The sequence below is a fragment of the Mandrillus leucophaeus genome, unplaced genomic scaffold (genome assembly GCF_000951045.1).
Source record: "Mandrillus leucophaeus isolate KB7577 unplaced genomic scaffold, Mleu.le_1.0 Scaffold326, whole genome shotgun sequence".
In the NCBI taxonomy this organism is placed as follows: domain Eukaryota; kingdom Metazoa; phylum Chordata; class Mammalia; order Primates; family Cercopithecidae; genus Mandrillus; species Mandrillus leucophaeus.
Window position 1 is genome coordinate 1,853,327 of NW_012103432.1, and position 20,345 is coordinate 1,873,671.

The 20,345-nt window shown below is 41.2% G+C and overlaps 1 protein-coding gene across 3 annotated transcripts in view; it reads left to right on the plus strand.

Annotated features, from left to right (window-relative positions):
* Positions 1 to 20,345, plus strand: part of VIPAS39 (VPS33B interacting protein, apical-basolateral polarity regulator, spe-39 homolog) — a 33,088-nt gene that overhangs the window by 10,228 nt on the left and 2,515 nt on the right. For all 3 annotated transcript variants that reach the window (XM_011988278.1, XM_011988279.1, XM_011988280.1), the window contains 12 exons: positions 3,147 to 3,239; positions 4,363 to 4,396; positions 4,865 to 4,967; positions 6,421 to 6,448; positions 9,941 to 10,014; positions 11,899 to 11,974; positions 12,462 to 12,596; positions 13,522 to 13,563; positions 13,892 to 13,981; positions 18,362 to 18,448; positions 19,041 to 19,130; positions 19,667 to 19,771. In XM_011988278.1, coding sequence (XP_011843668.1) covers positions 3,147 to 3,239; positions 4,363 to 4,396; positions 4,865 to 4,967; positions 6,421 to 6,448; positions 9,941 to 10,014; positions 11,899 to 11,974; positions 12,462 to 12,596; positions 13,522 to 13,563; positions 13,892 to 13,981; positions 18,362 to 18,448; positions 19,041 to 19,130; positions 19,667 to 19,771 — 957 coding nt within the window. The remainder of the gene's footprint in view (positions 1 to 3,146; positions 3,240 to 4,362; positions 4,397 to 4,864; positions 4,968 to 6,420; positions 6,449 to 9,940; positions 10,015 to 11,898; positions 11,975 to 12,461; positions 12,597 to 13,521; positions 13,564 to 13,891; positions 13,982 to 18,361; positions 18,449 to 19,040; positions 19,131 to 19,666; positions 19,772 to 20,345) is intronic.

A 20,345-nucleotide genomic window follows, 5' to 3' on the forward strand; every position in this document is an offset into this window, starting at 1 on the left:
GGCAGGAGAATCACTTGAACCTGGGAGGCAGAGGTTGTAGTAAGCTGAGATCGTGCCACTGCTCTCCAACCTGGGTGACAAAAGTGAAACTCCACTTCCCCCACCCCCCAAAAAAAGAGTGAGAACAATCTTTTATGTTGGATCTGTGATTCATTCAGTTCATGTTTGCATATAGTGTGATGTAAGGGTTTGAGTTTCATTGTTTTCCCCATATAGATCGCCATTTGTTCCAGCACTATTTGTTGAAAAAACTATCCTTTCCCCTTTGAATTATCCTGCTGATGCCTTTGTTGAAAATCGGGCCAGTCGCAGTGGCCCACGCCTGTAATCCCAGAACTTGGGGAGGCCAAGGCGGGAGGATCTGTTGAGCCCAGAAGTTCAAGACTAGCCTGGACAACATAGTGAGACCGTGTCTCTACAAAAGATAAAAAAAAATTAGCCAGGTATTTGGCCGGGCGTGGTGGCTCACGCCTGTAATCCCAGCACTTTGGGAGGCCAAGGCAGTCGGATCACCTGAGATTGGGAGTTTGAGACTGGCCTGACCAACATGGAGAAACCCTGTCTCTACTAGAAATACAAAATTAGCCAGGCATGGTGGCACATGCCTGTAATCCCAGCTTCTCAGGAGGCAGAGGCAGGAGAATCGCTTGAACCCAGGAGGTCGAGGTTGTGGTGAGCTGAGATTGCGCCATTGCACTCCAGCCTGGGCAACAAGAGCAAAACTCCGTCTCAAAAAAAGCCAAAAAAACCCAGGTGTGACTAATTTATGATATAAATGTATATTATAATTTATAATTATAAATATATAAATATAATTTGTAATTATAAATATATAAATATAATTTATCATTTTATAGCAGGATATGTTTTTAGTCACAGTTACTTGATGAAAGGATTGCTTGAGCCCTGACGGTCGAGGCTGCAATGAGCTGAGATTGTGCCACTCCATTCCAGCTTAGGCGACAGAGCAAGACCCTGTCTCAAGAAGAAAAAAATAAGAAAATTAATGATCATATATATATAGTCCTATTTCTGGACTCTTTATTCTAGTTCATTGGATTATTCTTAAGCTAATACTACAGTCTTGATTATTGTCTAAATCTTGAAATCAAGACACTTCAACTTTGTTGAAGCTCTCAACTGTCAACTTTTTTCTTCTCTTGTTTTGGCTATTCTAGATCCCTTATACTTCCATATCGATTTTAGCAGCAGCTTGGCAGTGTCTACAAAAGAGTTGCTGAGATTTTGATTGGGATTGCCTTGAATGTACAGATCAATTTTGGTAGAATTGGCAATGATCATAATAATTAATGGATCAAAATGGATCATAGTGCCAGGTGTGGTGGCTTGCGCCTGTAATCCCAGCTACTCAGGAGGCTGAGGCAGGAAGATCAATTGAGCCCAGGAGGTTGAGGCTGCAGTGAGCTATGACTGCATCACTGCGCTCCAACCTGGGCGAGAGAGCGGAACCCTGTCTCTCAAAAAGAACGGATAAAATGGATCATACTTCACAGGTTCTAAGGATTGGGAATGAAAAAATAAATTTAAAAAATGGATCATAGACCTAAATGTAAATTAAGTGTTAAAACTATAAAACTTCTAGAAGAAAATATAGATGAAAATCTTTATGATCTTGGCTTAGGCAAAGATTTATTACATAGGACACAAAAAGCATGAACTATAAATGAAAAAATTGATAAAATGAACTTCATCAAAATTTAAAACTTTTATTTTTTAGAAACCACTGTTAAAACCATGAAAAGACCACCATAACTCAGAGAAAGTAGTTTCAAAACACATGTATTATAAGGGACTTTCATCCAGAATATATATAAAACTTTTCTTTTCTTTTTTTTTTTTTTTTGAGATGGAGTCTCCCTCTTTCACCCAGACTGGAGTGCAGTGGCGCGATCTCAGCTCACTGCAACCTCTGCCTCCCAGGTTCAAGTGATTCTCCTGCCTCAGCCTCCTGAGTAGCTGGGATTACAGTTGTGTGCCACCATGCCCGGCTAATTTTTGTATTTTTAGTAGAGATGAGGTTTCACCATGTTGGCCAGACTGGTCTCAAACTCCTGACCTTAGGTGATCTGCCTGCCTTGGCCTCCAAAAGTGTGGGATTATAGGCCTGAGCCACTGCACTTGGCCTGAATATATATAAAACTTTTATTAAACCTGGCAATATAGCAAGGTCCCATCATTACAAAATAAAAATTAGCCAGGTGTGGTGGTACTCACCTATGGTCCCAGCTACTTAGGAGGCTTGAGGTGGAAGGATTGCTTGAGCCCAGGAAGTTGAGGCTGCACTGAGCCATGATCATACCACTGCCCTCCAGCCTGGGCAATACAGTGAGACCCTGTCTCAAAAAAAAGAAAAAAAAGATAAAACTCTTAGCTCCGTGGTAAATAGACAGTCTGATAAAAAATTGGCACAAGAGTTGACCAGACACATCACAAAAGAAGATTCATGAATGACCAATAATCATTTTAAAATATACTTAAAATTATAGTTATCAAGAAAATGTGAGTTGAAACTATGAGATACTGGCCAGGCACGGTGGCTCACACCTGTAATCCCAGCACTTTGGGAGGCCGAGGCTGTCGGATCACAAGGTCAGGAGATCCGTGGTGAAACCCCATCTCTACTAAAAATACAAAAAAATTAGCTGGATATGGTGACGGGCGCCTGTAGTCCCAGCTACTCGGGAGACTGAGGCAGGAGAATGGGTGAACCCAGAAGTGGGGCTTGCAGTGAGCTGAGATCCGGCCACTGCACTCCAGCCTGGGCGACAGAGCGAGACTCCGTCTCAAAAAAAAAAAAAAAAAAATCACTGAACTATATACTTAAATAGGGTACATTCTACTGTATGCAAATTATGATGTAAGGGTTCTTTAAAAAGAACAAGTGATTTCTGTTGACTTTATCAAGACTTCGGGACATTGGCTTCTTGTAGGGCAGCAGGCTGAACTAGAACTAGAGAGGGTGGTGGGAACCTACTGTTTTATAAGTTATGGGGACCCTAGTGTAAAAATAAAGAGACTCTCCTTGGGGACATTTTGTTTCATTATTGCTCATTCTTTAGTGTCCAGCGACAAAGGAATAAGGAAAACTGTCTTCTTTTGTGCTAATTCTAGTGTTATTCTGCCAGGTCTGCTCACTAGAGAGATTCCGCTCCTTACAGGACAAACTACAACTCCTAGAAGAGGCAGTAAGCATGCATGACGGAAACGTCATTACGGCCGTGAGTTGTCAAATTTGTTGTTGTTTGTTTAATTATTGTTTTCACTAGTTTCTGAAAATCCAATCAAACAGACTAACATTTCGTGTTAAATGTTAAGTAAAGATCCTGGATTCCCCTTGGAGGTGTAGGATTCTAAGTAATCTGTGCTTTAAGGGCTTAGCTGGTGACACATGCACTAAGTGTGGAACCCTGTGTTTTTTGTTTGTTTGTTTTGCTTTTTTTTTTGGAGACAGGGTCTTGCTCTGTCGCCCAGGTTGAAGTGCAGTGGTGTGATCATGGCTCGCTGTAGCCTTGACCTCCTGAGCTCAAGTGATCCTCTCACCTCAGCTCCCCGAGTAGCTGGGACCACAGGTGCATACCACTATGGCTGGCTAGTTTTTTTTGTTTGTTTGTTTGTTTTTTTGAGACGGAGTGTCACTCTGTCACCCAGGCTAGTGTGCAGTGGCACAATCTCAGCTCACTGCGCGATACTCCTGCCTCAGCCTCCCAAGTAGCTGGGATTACAGGCGTGGGCCACCACGCCAGGCTAATTTTTGTATTTTTAGTAGATACAGGGTTTCACCACGTTGGCTGGGCTGGTCTCAAACTCCTGACCTCAGGTGATCCACCAGCCTCGGCCTCCCAAAGAGCTGGGATTATAGGCGTGAGCCACTGCGCTTGGCCTTGCCTGGCTAATTTTTAAATGTTTTTGTAGAGACAGGGTCTCGCTATGTTGCCCAAGCTGATCTCACACTCCTGGGCTCAAGTAATCTCCCTGCCTCAGCCTCCCAAAGTGTTGGAACTATGGGCATGAGTCACCATGCCCAGCCTATGTGAAACCCTGGATTGTAACCAAGACACAGAAGGTTGGCTACTGTGTGTTATATGAAACAATCTCAGGGAGGAGAGGTGTGAGCATATCCTCTTTCAGAGGGAGGTGTCTCTCAGCAGCATGGGCACGGGCATGTGGTCTCCCAAGACACAGCTCAGTTCCAGATATCCATTGGCTTTCCTTCCATCACATACAGAGCTGGTGGCTGTACCTGCAGAGATTGCTAATGAGTTGCTGGCCCTGTGTCTGTAGTGCTCAGGGCACGACTCTGTGTTGGAAAGTTTGCACAGTCTTTGTTCTTTTCTCCCGTAGGTTCTGATTTTCCTGAAGAGGACACTGAGCAAAGGTGAGAATGACTTGCAGGAAATCTTCAGTCAGCAAGGTGTCTGCCACATTCGAGGGGAGAATGCCATGTGCCTTTCATACCAGAATTCATTAGTCAAGTCTATTTCAGAGACAACTGGGGTGGCCTGAGACTTCAGAGCACACATCACATCTCTGGGGGCATCCGTTAGGGTGATGACTACATTAACCACAGAGCCCCCTCAGATGGCTGTGTTGGTTTGAAGAAGTCAGAATCCATGCTAAGTGCCTGCTGTTTGGGTTGGTGTGAAATGCAAAGCTGACTCAATGGCTATGAGCTGCCCAAGACCATAGAGTGTGTTGATGGTGAATTAAGACGTAGGGGTAAACCATTCTTAGTTTTGTTAGGCTTTGATGAGATATTGTTTGGAATGTGTGAGTAGGGAGACCAATTTCACACTTGACTAATAGGCTTTAATCTTTCTCAACCTAAATCCTGACTGTCTGACAGAGATCCTCTTCCGAGAGCTGGAGGTGCGACAGGTTGCCCTGAGACATCTTATTCACTTCCTTAAGGAAATAGGGGATCAAAAGCTGCTTTTAGACCTCTTCAGGTAAGAACCGATCGTCTGGTCTATAAAGTTGAGTAAGTACTTGTTTCAAAGCACTCTGAGGGATATGAAGGAACAGAAGACACCAACTGCCCGACAAGCTATTGAAGTGTGAGGAGATAACTAGCAGCACAGCACAGCTTATGAGAAGGTGCAAGCTGGTTAAGAACCAGGCTTTGGAGTCACACGCACTTGGGTTGAATGCTATTACAGATCTCCCACATCATTCATAGAGTGACCTTGGCCAAGTTATCAGCCCTCTTCGTGAGGTTTTCACATCTCTCACATGGAGATGATGACACCTACGCACAGGGTTATTATGAAGATGAAGGGGTAGTGTGTGAGCCAGCACTTAGCCTAATACCTAGTTTGTAGTATTAATATCTATGTTTTTATTAAAAAAGATGTAGAATAAAGGCATCTTTTATTACTGATTTCTAAGTGATACCAGTGGGAAGTACAGTAGAAGAGAAGGAGGAAATATTTTCAGTCAGGATACCCAGGTGAAGCCTCATGGAAGTGATTAGATTTGCATGGGCCTATAAAACTAGGTAGGATTCTGATTGGTGAGAGAAGGCATATCTGCTGGGGGTAAAGAGGTCTAAGGTCTTTTATCATGTGTTTCTTCCCTCTAATTCCAGTCAGTAGGGACTATTTCCCACCTTTGGATTAAAATATGTGCACATGATGTCCTTTCTTCAGTGTCAGGGAAATGGTTAGAACCTCATTTAGACTGACATGTGGCCCAAGGTGACTCTGATTACCCAGTGACTCCAGCACAGCAATGAGCTCCCCAGAAGACTGAGGTGGGGAAAAGCAGGTTACCTGGTTAGGGTCAAGATTACAGGTGTTAGCCAGAAATTTGTAAAAGAAGACATGGTCACAGAGGCTGGCTGCTTCCTCCCTTCCTCCTTCCCTCCTTTCCTCTTTCCCAACGAACAAGGCTTTATCAGGCATCACCTCCAAGCCAAAATGGTAATGTTAATTATGGTGGTCTATTCAGAGTAAAGAAGAATCAGAAGACAAAAGTCCTGGTGCTCCAGGGTTTTACCTAAGCCTTTGGGGGAGGCAAAACACATTGTACTCTGTCCGTGAAAACAGTAAAGAACACTATAGAAAATATGTTTTCAAGATTGTATGGACAGAGAATAGTGCTTTAATCTTAGGGAAAACAAAAAAACAACCAAGTTTTCTGTGGGCCCGAGTAGGTGGCTCTGAGCTTCCCTGTCAGACCTGTTAACAAAGTTATTAGTTCCTTGCAATACCTTCTTGTCCTTGCTTTTTGATCAGCCAGAGAGACCAGGGGAACAATGATACCTGATCAACCATTTATCTTGTGTATAGAGGGAAATGAGTCTGAACTGTGTTTCTCCTAGAGGAGGCACTCTATTTTGTGAGGTTATACTGCCACACATCAATAGATACAAATGCCCTGCTCCCTTCTGCTTCTTCCCAGGTTCCTAGATAGAACAGAAGAGCTGGCGGTAAGTGTGGCCTTTGTTTCAGTTGGGGACCAGTTTAACAGAAATCTAGGCTGGGCACGGTGGCTCACGCCCGTAATCCCAGCATTTTGGGAGGCTGAGGTGGTCGGATCACCTGAGGTCAGGAGTTCAAGACCAGCCTGGCCAACATGGCGAAACCCTGTCTCTACTAAAAATACAAAAATCAGCCGAGTGTGGTGGCGCACGCCTGTAATCCCAGCTGCTTGGGAGGCTGAGGCAGGAGAATTTCTATAACCTGGGATGGGGAGGTTGCAGTGAGCTGAGATCATGCCATTGCACTTCAGCCTGGGTGATAGAGCGACACTCTGTCTCAGAAAAGAAACAAACCCAGAAATCTAAGCCAAACCTCAGCCTCCAAGATCCCAGACTGATTGAGCTATTTTCTTTGATATTGATTATATACAGAAGAGAGAGGCACCTGGAAAACCTGAAAACTTAATCTGAATGATGTATTTTTCTTTTTATATGCTCTTTCGGTTGGGCTTATGAATAAGTTTTAAAAAATAAATATGTGAAAATTGGCCTGGTCAATTTGTAATTTGTTTTTCAGTTGTTTTCAGGTCCTGGTTGGTAGGAGTTTTGGGGTTTTGGCTTCTCACAAAGAAAATGTTGAAGGCTAAGAGGCTAAGAAATCAGATATGGGTCAAGAAAGAAGATAGGTCAAGTTGATGAAACACCCACCATGTTTTGGCTGAGAATTCAATGGCCAAGTGTTAACACTTAAGATTGAATTTTGGCAGATTTTCACAATCATAGAATGAACTCCTGGAATATAAGAATAAATCTGAAATTTTACCAAAAACTCAATTGTATTATTAAAACTTCAGCAATTCATGTTAAAAAAAAAAAAAAAAAACTTGTCATTATAATGCAGCTATAAGAATTTCTAGCCAAGCATGGTGGCTTATGCCTGTAATGCCAGCACTTGGGAGGCTGAGGTGGGAGGAACACTAGAGTCCAGGAGTTGGAGACTAGCCTGGGCAACATAGTGAGATCCCATCTCTTTTTTTTTTTTTTTTTTTTGTTTTTTGAGACGGAGTCTTGCTCTGTCGCCCAGGCTGGAGTGCTGTGGCCGGATCTCAGCTCACTGCAAGCTCCGCCTCCCGGGTTCCCGCCATTCTCCTGCCTTAGCCTCCCGAGTAGCTGGGACTACAGGCGCCCGCCACCTCGCCCGGCTAGATTTTTGTATTTCTTAGTAGAGACGGGGTTTCACCGTGTTAGCCAGGATGGTCTCGATCTCCTGACCTCGTGATCCACCCGTCTCGGCCTCCCAAAGTGCTGGGATTACAGGCGTGAGCCACCGCGCCCGGCCGAGATCCCATCTCTAAAAAAATTGTAAAAATTAGTAAAGCATGGTGGCGCACGCTTGTAGTTCCAGCTACCTGGGAAGCTGAGGTGGGAGGATTGCTTAAGTCTGGGAGGTCATGTCTGGGCGAAAGAATGAGACCTTGTCTCAAAAAAAGGATTTCTCAGCACTGTTGATGGCAGGATTGCTTTTTTAGTTACTGTACAACACATTCAGTTGGCACATTAAGTATTATTAACCTTTGAACAGCATAATTACAATATAATACTGAAAATGCTTTTCAGAAACATGGGTTTTTTTTGTTTTTGTTTTTGTTTTTGTTTTGAGACAGGCTGGAGTACAGTGGTGCATGATCATGTATTTTACATATAGTTTACTGCAGACTCCCAATTCCTGGTTCAAGCCTCAGGCTCCCAAGTAGCTGAGATTACAGGTGCACATGACCACACCTGACTAATTTTTTAAAATCTTTTTGTAGAGATGGGGGTCTCTGTTTGCCAGGCTGGTCTCAAACTCCTAGCTTCAAGCTGTCCTCCCACCTTGGCCTTCCAAAGTTTTAGGATTACAGATGTGAACCATCTCACCTGGCTCAGTAACATGTTTTCTGAAAGGAACTTGTACTTCATATTCAAAGCATGAGACAATCTGAAAAATCCTTTTTCTTAATCAACTGAAAATGATTGGTAGCCTGTAGTAATCACTGAAAAGCTGTTTATATTTTTAAATCTCTGTAAGTTCAAAACTATAAGGATTTTTCTTCTTACAGCATTCTTATAAACTTTTTGTTTTGAATTTGATTAGTGAGAATAAATGTGTTTTGGGTAACTCATTTTAATCTAAAACTTTATTTTCTTTATACTCATGTTTGAATTGAAGATGATTTATCATGCATGTTGTTGTATATAGATTTTGAATTTTTCAACCTTGTAAACTTTGGAAGTGGCAAGGCTGATAGTACACTTTTAGTGTATGTCCACAGAATATGAAGGTTTCCCAAGAAGAACTTTTCTTGAAAGACCTAAGGCTGAAATGGAATTGAATAACAAAAAATTAACTATACCTCTTAAAGATTACTTTCTTTAATATTAGGAATGATTGTACACCAACTATTTTATATGAAATGTTTTACAAAGATTGGATTATGATATATAATTTCTGTTATTCTGTCTTATTTACATTTTTACATTTACATTTTTATATACAGCTGTTGGCTCAATCTGTGAATATTTATGAACAGTGAGTCAGAATGACATGCCCTATTTATATTACTGATGCTAATTGTTAGATGTTGACATGATCATACTACCATTGATCATGTACGTGGTCAAGGGTGCCAAAAATAACACTGAAATACGCATTTAGCTCTTTGACTTTTCAAAATCTAAATCTGAAGCAAAATATTCATTTTCGGTTAAATACTGAGGCTAAAGTGAAACTTAAAGGTAAAGCTCAGTACTGTATCTACTCAGTGCTTCATTATATAGATCAGCACTGGCCAATAGAACTTTCTACGATTATAGAAATATTCCATATTTGGGTCGGGCGCGGTGGCTCACACCTGTAATCCCAGCACATTGGGAGACCAAGGTGGGGCGGGTCACCTGAGGTCAAGAGTTCGAGACCATGATGGTGAAACTGTGCCTCTACTAAAAATACAAAAATTAGCCAGGCATGGTGGTGGGTGCTTGTAATCCCAGCTACTCGGGAGGCTGAGGCAGGAGAATCACTTGAACCCGGGAGGCAGAGGTTGCAAGAAGCTGAGATTGTGCCATTGCACTCCAGCCTGGGCAACAAAAGCGAGACTCCATCTCAAAAAAAAAAAATATACATATTTATGTTGTCCAATATAGTAGCCCTGGTCACATGTAGCTATTGAGTTCTTTAAAAGTAGCTAGTGTTAACTAAGGAGGTGAATTTCTACTTTAATTAATTTAAATTTAAAGAAACAGTTGTAGCTAGTGGCTATTGTATTGTACAGTGCAGTTATAGATAAACCTACTAATGATATGTAGTCACTCTTTGCCTATCCCCCTGCCCGCCCCCCATAACCATTTATACCAAGAAATGAAGAATTTGTTTTTTTTTAAAGCATGGGAAGTTCAGTTATTTAGCTAGCTCCCTCATCTAAGTAGACAAAATACCTCAAAGCCTTTTTCTGCTTTTTGTAGCTATCTCATTATCGAGAGCATTTGAACATTCAGGACCCTGACAAACGAAAAGAATTTCTTAAGACCTGTATTGGGTAAGTATGGGGGAGAAATGATTTTAAGTATCAATACCTTTACCCAGAAGGAATGAAGAAAATTAAAAAGGGTGGAATGGATAGGCAGGAAGCGAAGGGCTAACAATGAATCATACCAGCATCATTCAGGGTCACCTCATGCAGTGGTGTTCACACACTAGTCCCCAGCAGAGTTTCCACTGCTTAGTGGTAAACCGAGAAAAAAAAAAAAGACAAATGTAAAGAGATTTTTTTCCCAAAGCCAAATTTATTTAATTTGAAATGTTATCTTTTATTGTCCTCACTTTTTTCCTCTTATTTGGTACCAAAATGCGTTGTACCTTTTTTTTTGTGACCTTAGGTAATAAAAAGATAGAATACTTTAGGGACCTGATGCATTTTTTTCAGTGTTACTGGTCCTTGAAACCCCAAAGTCCAAGAACCACTGATCCAGGGCAAGCTTTCATCCAGAATTTAAATTATTACAAAACCCATCTCTGCATATTCCTGTGACAGGGTGCCCGTTGCTCTTGAAACAGCTCAGTTTGTTTTTGAACAACCTTCATTGTTGGAAAGTGCTTCCTTATGTTAAGCTGAAACTTGCTTCCCTGTATCTTTCGAGACAGGTATAGCGTCTCCCAAGTAGTCCTTGCTTCTTTAGGTTCAGCGCTCATGGTTGTTTCAACCATTCCTCGTGTGACATGATTTCCTGGCTTCAAGTTTAGAAATTCGATTATATCAGTGAAATCCATTTAATGTTACCAAATACTGAGATATGTTATATGGCCTCTGGAAAACAAGGAGAAAAGTTAAAATAGTGAAGTAACTAGAATTTAAAGCATCTCTCTAATTTATCTCTTCTAAAAATTCACTGTGGCTAAAACTTATCTGGAATAGTGCAATTAAAACTCAGAGTTCTTCCTGGAGTGCGCAGAGTACGGGGAATAATGCAGTACTTTTTAAAAGATAGACCTGTGAACTGGGCATTTAAAATCTGACTTCTGTTCCTGGCCTTCCCCATTGACTGACCACATAACTTTTTGGCAAGATGCTATCCCTTAGCATCTTCATGTATAACAATAATGCGGCCGGGTGTGGCGGCTCACGCCTGTAATCCCAGCACTTTGGGAGGTTGAGGTGGGTAGATCACAAGGTTAGGAGATCAAGACCATCCTGACCAACATGGTGAAACCCCGTCTCTACTAAAAATACAAAAATTAGCTGGGTGTGGCAGCATGCGCCTGTAGTCCCAGCTACTCAGGAGGCTGAGGCAGGTGAATTGCTTGAACCCAGGAGGTGGAGATTGTAGTGAGCCAAGATCACTCCACGGCACTCCAGCCTGGGCGACACAGAGAGACTCCATCTCAAAACAAACAAAAAGCATAATGCAGTGTTGAAGATAGGACCCTTGACATTTGTGATATTTGTCAATCTATAAACATACCACCATGCCATGTAATTTAATTTGCCCTTTGTACTCTGCAATAAAATAATGGCTAACAAATCTAGGTGTCCTCTTAGTAAGTTAAGCACAAGCCACAGAATTTCACTGGGATGTGGATGATGGGCAGTTGCCTAGGCTCACTCATTAGCTTTGTGACTGGTTCACCAAATATTCCAGCTTCCAAAATGAGAAGATCCTAATTCATTTATCAGCAAAATTATGAGTGACTATAAGTATTTTGTGGACTTTCAGGATCCCTCTTGAATTGGCAAAACCTTTAATATGAAATTCACGCCATTCATGCTATGTCTTTCTTCCTCTAAGGGACGCTCTAAAGGTGAACTGAGATCAGACTTGTGAGGCACCATGAGCCTCTTATACTTATGCTGGTGATTTGGTTTAGTTGGGTTTGTTTCCTTTTTCGAATAGAGAAAAATACTAACCTTCTGGCACTCTACCAGCTTGCCATTTTCAGCAGAAGATTCTGCACACATACAGGACCATTACACGCTCCTGGAACGCCAGATCATTATTGAGGTTAGACTCCTCATCTCCACATCTTCTGCGTCAGTGCCAAGGCTCAGTGCCATTCAGCATCTAGGAGATTTCTATACTCTGCACGTGGGTCATTTCTTGTTGGTTTCTAAAAGCCTTTCATTTTCTGCCTCTATACAATAGCCCCCTTCCTCCATTGTTTTTAGGATCCTTTTTCCTCTTACCAGCTGTTAACCTGGAAGTATTTCTTCTTCATCCCAAATCTCCCATGTCATCACCACTTCTATTTGTTTCCATCCAACATGGATCCATGATCACTTTATGGATTTTAAACTACCCTGGGGATCTCCTAGGCAATTTCTTTCTTTTTCTCTTCTTTGTTTTCACTCCTCGGGTGGGAAACACAACTGCTGTAATATTAAAAGACTTTTCTCCTGCCTCTACTCCATGGACATTGTTTTTTGTTGTTGTTGTTTTTGTTTTTTTGTTTTGTTTTGTTTTGTTTTTTACTTGGCTCACTCTACCATAGGCAAACGATCGCCATCTAGAATCAGCAGGACAGACTGAGATCTTCCGAAAGCACCCCCGCAAAGCTTCCATCCTCAACATGCCACTAGTGACAACGCTTTTCTACTCCTGCTTCTATCACTACACGGAGGCTGAGGTACAGGCAAAATATGGAAGATTCCACAAAAAACATAGTTCAAATCCAGTACTTTTATGTACTCCATTAATAATGGGTATGTATAGTTCTCAGAAATCCACCTGGAAGCTTTCCTGGCCCTCACCAGGGATAAGAGGGTCTCATCTGGCCAGGAGGGAAGAGGTTTGTAAGGTTTGTGGCTTCAAGTGAGCTGGCATGCTAGCATAGCAAGTTCTATCCCTGGTGCTGTTACCTGTAGAAGTCTCTGTTCAAAGGTCCGTGATTTCAAATGGATTAGCATGGTGTGGAGAAGAGCAGCAGGGTAGCAAGTAGCTGTGGATACTTTTTTTTTTTTTTCTGAGATGGAGTCTTGCTCTGTCACCCAGGCTGGAGCACAGTGGTATGATCTTGGCTCACTGTAACCTCCGCCTCCCAGGTTCAAGCAATTCTCCTGCCTCAGCCTCCTGAGTAGCTGGGATTACAGGTGTGTGCCACTACTCCTGGCTAATTTTTTTTTGTATTTTTAGTACATATGGGGTTTCACCATGTTGGCCAAGCTGGTCTTGAACTGACCTCATGATCCACCTGCCTTGGCCTCCCAAAGTGCTGGGATTATAGGCGTGAGCCACCGCGCCCGGCCGTTCCTTTTTCTTTCTAAATTTTTCGAAGAAGTTTGGATTCCATGATAACAGGCAGACATTTTCCCATTATTTGGATTAGCAGAAAATGGGAAAAAGCACCATACTTATTAATCCAGTTCCCGATAAGCCAGCTTATAGTGGTATCTGACTATTCCCAATGGAGCTTTTCTCTGAAATTAACTTCTGTGTTTAAATGGCAACAGAGTAAGATGTAGAAAGTCTCTGTAGTGGGAGAGAAAATGAGAGCTTGGGTGGTACATGGGAAAGTCAATATCACTAAAGTTCCTTTTTCGCTTTCATCCTAGGGGACATTCAGCAGTCCCGTCAACCTGAAGAAGACATTTAAGGTAGATACAAATTGGTCAGTGTTATGAAAGGAGTGATCAGGGTAACTACATGGAGTGGATGTTGCTTTGTAACCCTGTACAGTATGTCCTTTGATATTCAAGGTTGAAGGTGGAAAGGAATGAGTTTGGGAAAGTGAGAGAAGACTGAATGCCCTATAGCAGTGGTGGGGCTTGGGAATTAAGAAGTTCTTGAACTGAGAAATGTTTTGATTTTAAGAGCAGAGTCAATATCAGGAAATATTTAATGTCTGTCTTTTCTAAAATTCTCAAGCACCCCCACTGATGTATTTCTACTTCCCCTTAATTTTTCTTGGTCTCTGCTTTCCAGATCCCAGACAAACAGTATGTGCTGACAGCCCTGGCTGCTCGTGCCAAGCTTCGAGCCTGGAATGATGTAGATGCCCTATTCACCACAAAGGTGTGTGCCCTGGAACTGTTTAGTGCTGCTGAGGCCTTGGGAGACAGAAGGGTTCTATCATGTTACAAGTTCTGCTTACTGGTGTACATTTTTCCTCCAACTTTTTATTTTCCAAAATTTCAAACCTAAAGAAAAGTTGAAAGAATGAATTTTATAGTTCATATAATAATCAAATATATACTATAATAGTATAATAGTCTTTATTCACATCACTAATTTATTAACAATTTTGGCCGGGTGCAGTGGCTCACACCTGTAATCCCAGCACTTCGGGAGGCCGAGGAGGGTGGATCACGAGGTCAGGAGATCGAGACCATCCTAGCTAAAACAGTGAAACCCCATCTCTACTAAAAGTACAGAAAATTAACCGGGCATGGTGGCGGGTGCCTGTAGTCCCAGCTACTCGGGAGGCTGAGGCAGGAGAATGACGTGAACCTAGGAGGTGGAACTTGCAAGGAGCCAAGATTGCGCCACTGTACTCCAGCCTGGGCGACAGAGCGAGACTCCGTCTCAAAAAAAAAAAAAAAAAAAAATTTTGCTATGTATGCTTTCTCTTTTTCTATACCTATGTGTTTTTCTTTTCTGAATCATTTGAAAGCTGTAGACATCTTAACACCTCTCCTTTAATACTTCATAAGCACAATATTGGGCCGGGCATGGTGGCTCATGCCTATAATCCCAGTACTTTGGGAGGCCGAGGTGGATGGATCACCTGAGGTCAGGAGTTTGAGACCATCCTGGCCAACATGGTGAAACCCCATCTCTACTAAAAATACAAAAATTAGCTGGACTTGGTGGTGTGTGCCTGTAATCCCAGCTGCTTGGGAGGCTGAGGCGAGAGAATTGCTTGAACCCAGAAGGTAGAGGTTGCAGTGAGCCAAGATTGCGCCATTGTACTCCAGCCTGGGCAACAAGAGTAAAATCCTGTCTCAAAAAAAAAAAAAATTACATATATATAGATATGTAATTATCACTAAAAAAATTTAACATTAATATAATAATATATATTTAATCATGGTCCATATTTAAATTAGTTCTTTATAGCTGGTTTTGGTTTGCTTCTGTATTTTTTTCTATCAGGATCCAATCAAAGACCTTGCATTGAGTTTGGTTGTCATGTCTCTACTGATTTGCCTTTTTTTAAATTAATTTTTATTGTATATATTTAAGGTACAACATAATGTTTTGATCTACATATACATAGTGAAATGATTATACAGTCACACCAATTAACATCCATCATCTCACAGTTAGCCATTTTTTGTGAGTGTGGTAAGAGCCCCTAAAATTCACTCTCTTAACAAATTTCCAGTATACACCACACTATTATTAACTGTAGTCCTCATGCTGTACATTAGATTTCTAAATTTATTCATCCTGCATAACTACAACTTTGACCTACATTTTCCCCTCTCTGGAAACTACTTTCTATGTGTCTGACTTTTGTAGATCCTACGTATGAGTGAGATCAGGAAGTTATTTTCCTTTCTGTGTCTGGCTTGTTTCACTTAGCATAATGTCCTCCGGGTTCATCCATGCTGTCACATGTCAGGATCTCCTTATTAAGTTCTGAATACATTCCATTGTATATATGTACCACAATTGGTTTATCGATTCATCCATCAGTAGACACTTAAGTTATTTCCATATCTTCGCTCTTGTGAATAATGCCACAATAAACATAGGAGTGTAGATGTCTCTGTGAGATGCTGATTGCATTTCCTTTGGATATATACCCAGTAGTGGGATTTCTGGATAATATTTTAGTTCTGTTTAAACATTTTTGAGGAACGCCTATACTGTTTTTCATGATGGCTGCACTAATTTACATTCCCACTGACAACAGTATACTGGGGTCTCTTTTTGCTACACCCTTGCCAGCACTTGTTATCTTTCTTCTTTTTTTTAAAGATAAATGTTATTATATATTGTATATATTTAAGTTATACAATAAGATGTTATGAGTTACACGTAGATAGTAAAATGGTTACTACAGTGAATCAAATCAACATATCTATCATCTCAAATTATTTTTTGTGGCAAAAGCAGCTAAAATCTACTCATTTAGCAAAACTCCTGATTACAGTACAATATTATTAACTACAGTCCTCATCTTGTAGTTAGATCTCTAAAGCTAATGTTCCAGCATGTATGTATATATATACCATAGTTCCATAGTTTCTGTATCCATTTGTCTGTCAATGAACACTTAAATTGTTTCCTTATCTTGGCTATTTTTTTGGGGGGAGGGAATTATTTATTTGTTTATTATTTTTGTAAGTTATAGACATTTAAATTCTCAGCAATAACTTATAATAGTTACATTTCATGAATAGTTAACATCTCATGAATAGTGTTACAATGAATGTGGAAATGCAAGTATCTTTATGAGGTGATGATTTCATTTCTTTTGGGTATATACCCAAAAGAAGGATTGATTACTGGGTCATATGGTAGTTCTATTTTTATTTTTATTTTTATTTTTATTTTTTTGAGAGAGGCTCTCACTCTCACCCAGGCTGAAGTGCAGTGGCATGACCGTAGCTCACAGCAGGCTGTTATCCACATTGGCTACCCCAATCTACATTCCCACCAACAGGGTACAAGAGTTCCCTTTCCCCGCACCCTTGCTAACACATCATTTGTCTTTTTGATAACAGCCATCTTAACAGGTGTGATGTGATGTCTTATTGTAGTTTTGATTTGCATTTCCTTGATGATTAGTGATATTGGTCACCTTTTCATATACCTCTTGGCCACTTTCATGTTTTCTTTGGAGAAATGTCCATTCAGGTCTTTTGCCCATTTTTTAAATCTGGTAATTTTTATTTCTGCTATTGACTTGTGCGAGTTCTTTATATGTTTTAGATATTGATCCCTTATCAGATATGTGGTTTACAAATATTTTCTTCTAACCCATAGGCTGCCTTTCATTTTGATTGTTTCCTTTGCCACGTGCAGCTTTTTAGTTTGATGTAATCCAATTTACTTTTTGCTTTGGTAGTCTGAGCCTCTGGTGTGATATCCAAAAAATCATTGCCAAGGCCAATGTCAAGGAGCTGTTTCCCATGTTTTCTTCTAGGAGTTTTATGGCTTCAGGTCTTATGCTTAGATCTATTATCCATTTTGAGTTGATTTTTGTGTATGGTGTAAGATAAAGGTCTAATTTCATTGTTTTACATGTGGAAATCCAGTTTTCCCAGCACCACTTGTTGAAGAGACTATCCTTTCCCCATTGGGTCCACTTGGTGCTTTTGTTGAAAATTAGCTGACCATGTATGCTTGGGTTTATTTCTAGGCTCTCTATTCTATTCCACTGGTCTATGTGTTTGTTTTTATGCCAGCACTGTACTGTTTTGATTACTATATATAACTTTGTAATATAATTTGAAATCATGAAGCATGTTGCCTCCTACCCCTACCCACCCCCCTTATTTTTTGTTTTGAGATGGAGACTTGCTCTGTCACCCAGGCTGGAGTGAAGTGGCGCAATCTCGGCTCACTGCAACCTCTGCCTCCTAGGTTCCAGCTAATCTCCTGCCTTAGCCTCCCAAGTAGCTGGGATTAAAGGCATGCGCCACCATGCCCAGCTGATTTTTGTATTTTTAGTAAAGATGGGGTTTCACTGTGTTGGCCAGGCTGGTCTCGAACTCCTAGCCTCAAGTGATCCTCCCACCTAGGCCTCCCAAAGTGCTGGGATTACAGGCATGAACCACCGCACCCGGCCTTCATTTTGTTTTTCTTTAACATTGATTGCTTTGGCTATGCGGGATCTTTGGTGATTCCATATGAATTGGTTTACATTTTTAATATCTGTTTTTCCATTGTAGGTTTGAAATTTTTTCTGTTTTTCCCATTTGTTAATTATTTAATTAGTTGTATTAACAGAGCAATACATGTCTGTTGTCAAAATCAAACACTGTATTAAAGTATAGAAAGAGTGAAGTTCCTTTTTCATTTTCTACCTACTCCTATCTCACCCCCTTTCTCAAGGCAAACACTGTTAAAAGTTTAGACCTTCCCTCATGAATTTGCAAATAAACATCTATACTTATAAAGATATGGAAGATGGAATTATTTTCTACATTGATAAGTTCATACTACAAATATTAAGTAAGTTACTTACCCCATTTAGTAGTATTTCAAGACTTTTCCCTGCATTCGTTTCTATAGATCTAAGAAGTTATTTCAAACCTGATTCATTTCCACTTTCTCAAATCGCTTGATTTTTCTGAAAAATTCATTTCTCATTATTTCTGTATCCTTCAGCACCTCCACCCACCCACCACATTATTCTGGTCTGATCATAAAACATAGACTAGCCTAGAATGTGTTGAGTGTGCCTGGCCTACCTACCGCTGCCCCATCTTCCTCTTTCAGAACTGGCTGGGCTATACCAAGAAGAGAGCACCCATTGGCTTCCATCGGGTTGTCGAAATTTTGCACAAGAACAATGCCCCTGTGCAGGTAATGGTTCCTAAAGAGAGTTGGGTACAGGATATTCTCGGATACCTAACTTTAAGCCTCTTACTGGTCAGTGATGGGAAACCCGATCTGCCCTTGTTTTCCTTTAAAGGCAGCACAATGGTTGCAATAGGCCTCAAGATAGAAAAGGCCAGGGATTGAAATTCTCTCCCTTTCTCCCCTTTAGAAACAATTCCAAACTGTCCTCTCTGAGTAGCATCTACTATGTTAGCCCAAGTGGAATATTGATGTACCGTTCAAATGATAGAGAAGCGAAGCAGAACTCGTGGAGAAAAGACATCAGGGAAAAAGGAGCAGAGCACTGGATCAGATCTAGAGCACTGTCATTGCTGGCGTGTATATCTGGCTCTAGGATCAGGAGAAGTGCGCTCTTTCCTGCTTACTGAGGCAGCATGGAAGTACTGTGTAGCATTACCTCATTCCCATTGCAGAACTAGTCCTATGGTTGATGACGGGAATTGTAAACATTTGCTGTTGAACTCTTTTGCTGTCTTCAGGACTTTCTTTTGTACCTTGTATAGCTCTGTGCCTTATGGGTCTTTGAATCATTAATCAGAAGTACCTCTTCGCACAGATATTACAGGAGTATGTCAATCTGGTGGAAGATGTGGACACAAAGTTGAACTTAGCCACTAAGTTCAAGTGCCATGATGTCGTCATTGATGTGAGTCCCCAAGAAATGGGAGTCCTCCGTTAGATCCTCAGTGGTGGGGGTGCAGTGGTGGGGATTATAATATTCTCTGTCCAAGATCCTGAGGTGCTCCCACCAGTTTTGACTGAATGAACAGAATAATCTGGCAAGAGTTCGTTTGGAGACCAGCATTCCTGTATTATTTTCCCAGCCCTCTGACTAGTTTCTCTGTGTTTTTATAAACTTGTCATACTTAGAGAATTCATAGAACTAAATCAAGCTACATAAGCTGTGTAGTCTTCTCTCCAACATGGAGTTCTGTAGGCATTGGACCCCACTGTCATCCCACTATAGCCTCTTAGCCTCTCTTTGAGCCTTGGGTCAAAGTGATAATGACAAAAAGAAATAAGCCCTCATGTGGGCACAGTAGCACACACCTGTAGTTCCAGCTACTCAGGAGCCTGAGGAGAGAGGATTGCTTGAGCCCAGGAGTTTGAGACCATCCTGGGCAAAAAGAACCCTGTACAGAAGGCTGATTGGAGGTTTGTATTGTTTGTTTTGATGCACAGACCTGCCGGGACCTGAAGGATCGTCAACAGTTGCTAGCATACAGGAGTAAGGTAGATAAAGGATCAGCAGAGGAGGAAAAGATTGATGCTCTTCTCAGCAGCTCGGTGAGCAGCTACAGTTTATCCCTCCAGCAGGCTCAGGAGACAGTTCACAAAACAGTACCAAGTATATGTTCCCAAGGCCTGGAAGGATTGCAGTTGGCTAATCCACATGGATGTAAGGCTCTCCTCTGGCCACAATGTCAAAAGCACTGCTTTGAATAGCAGAAATTACTCCTGAGATGCGGTATGATGGGGGGTAATCTGGGGACCTCAAGCTAAGACTTAACTGTAATGCTCTGATAATAGTTAAACCTAGCAGGTAGGAGAAACTAAATATTGAAAGTATGAAAACATGTTTCAGATTCAGAATATCCAAACTGTATGGTCTCATGGGGATGGATGGGACCTACCTGTTGAAAATAAGAAGTGGGTGAAATAGATGTTAGCTATCTGGGGAGCACAGCTGGTTCATCTCTCACAGCATGAAATTACTGAGCTTTTTGTTAATATGAAAGTTAGTTCCGATTTGCATTTCTCTGATGGCCAGTGATGATGAACATTTTTTCATGTGTCTGTTGGCTGTATGAATGTCTTCTTTTGAGAAATGTCTGTTCATATCCTTTGCCCACTTTTTGAT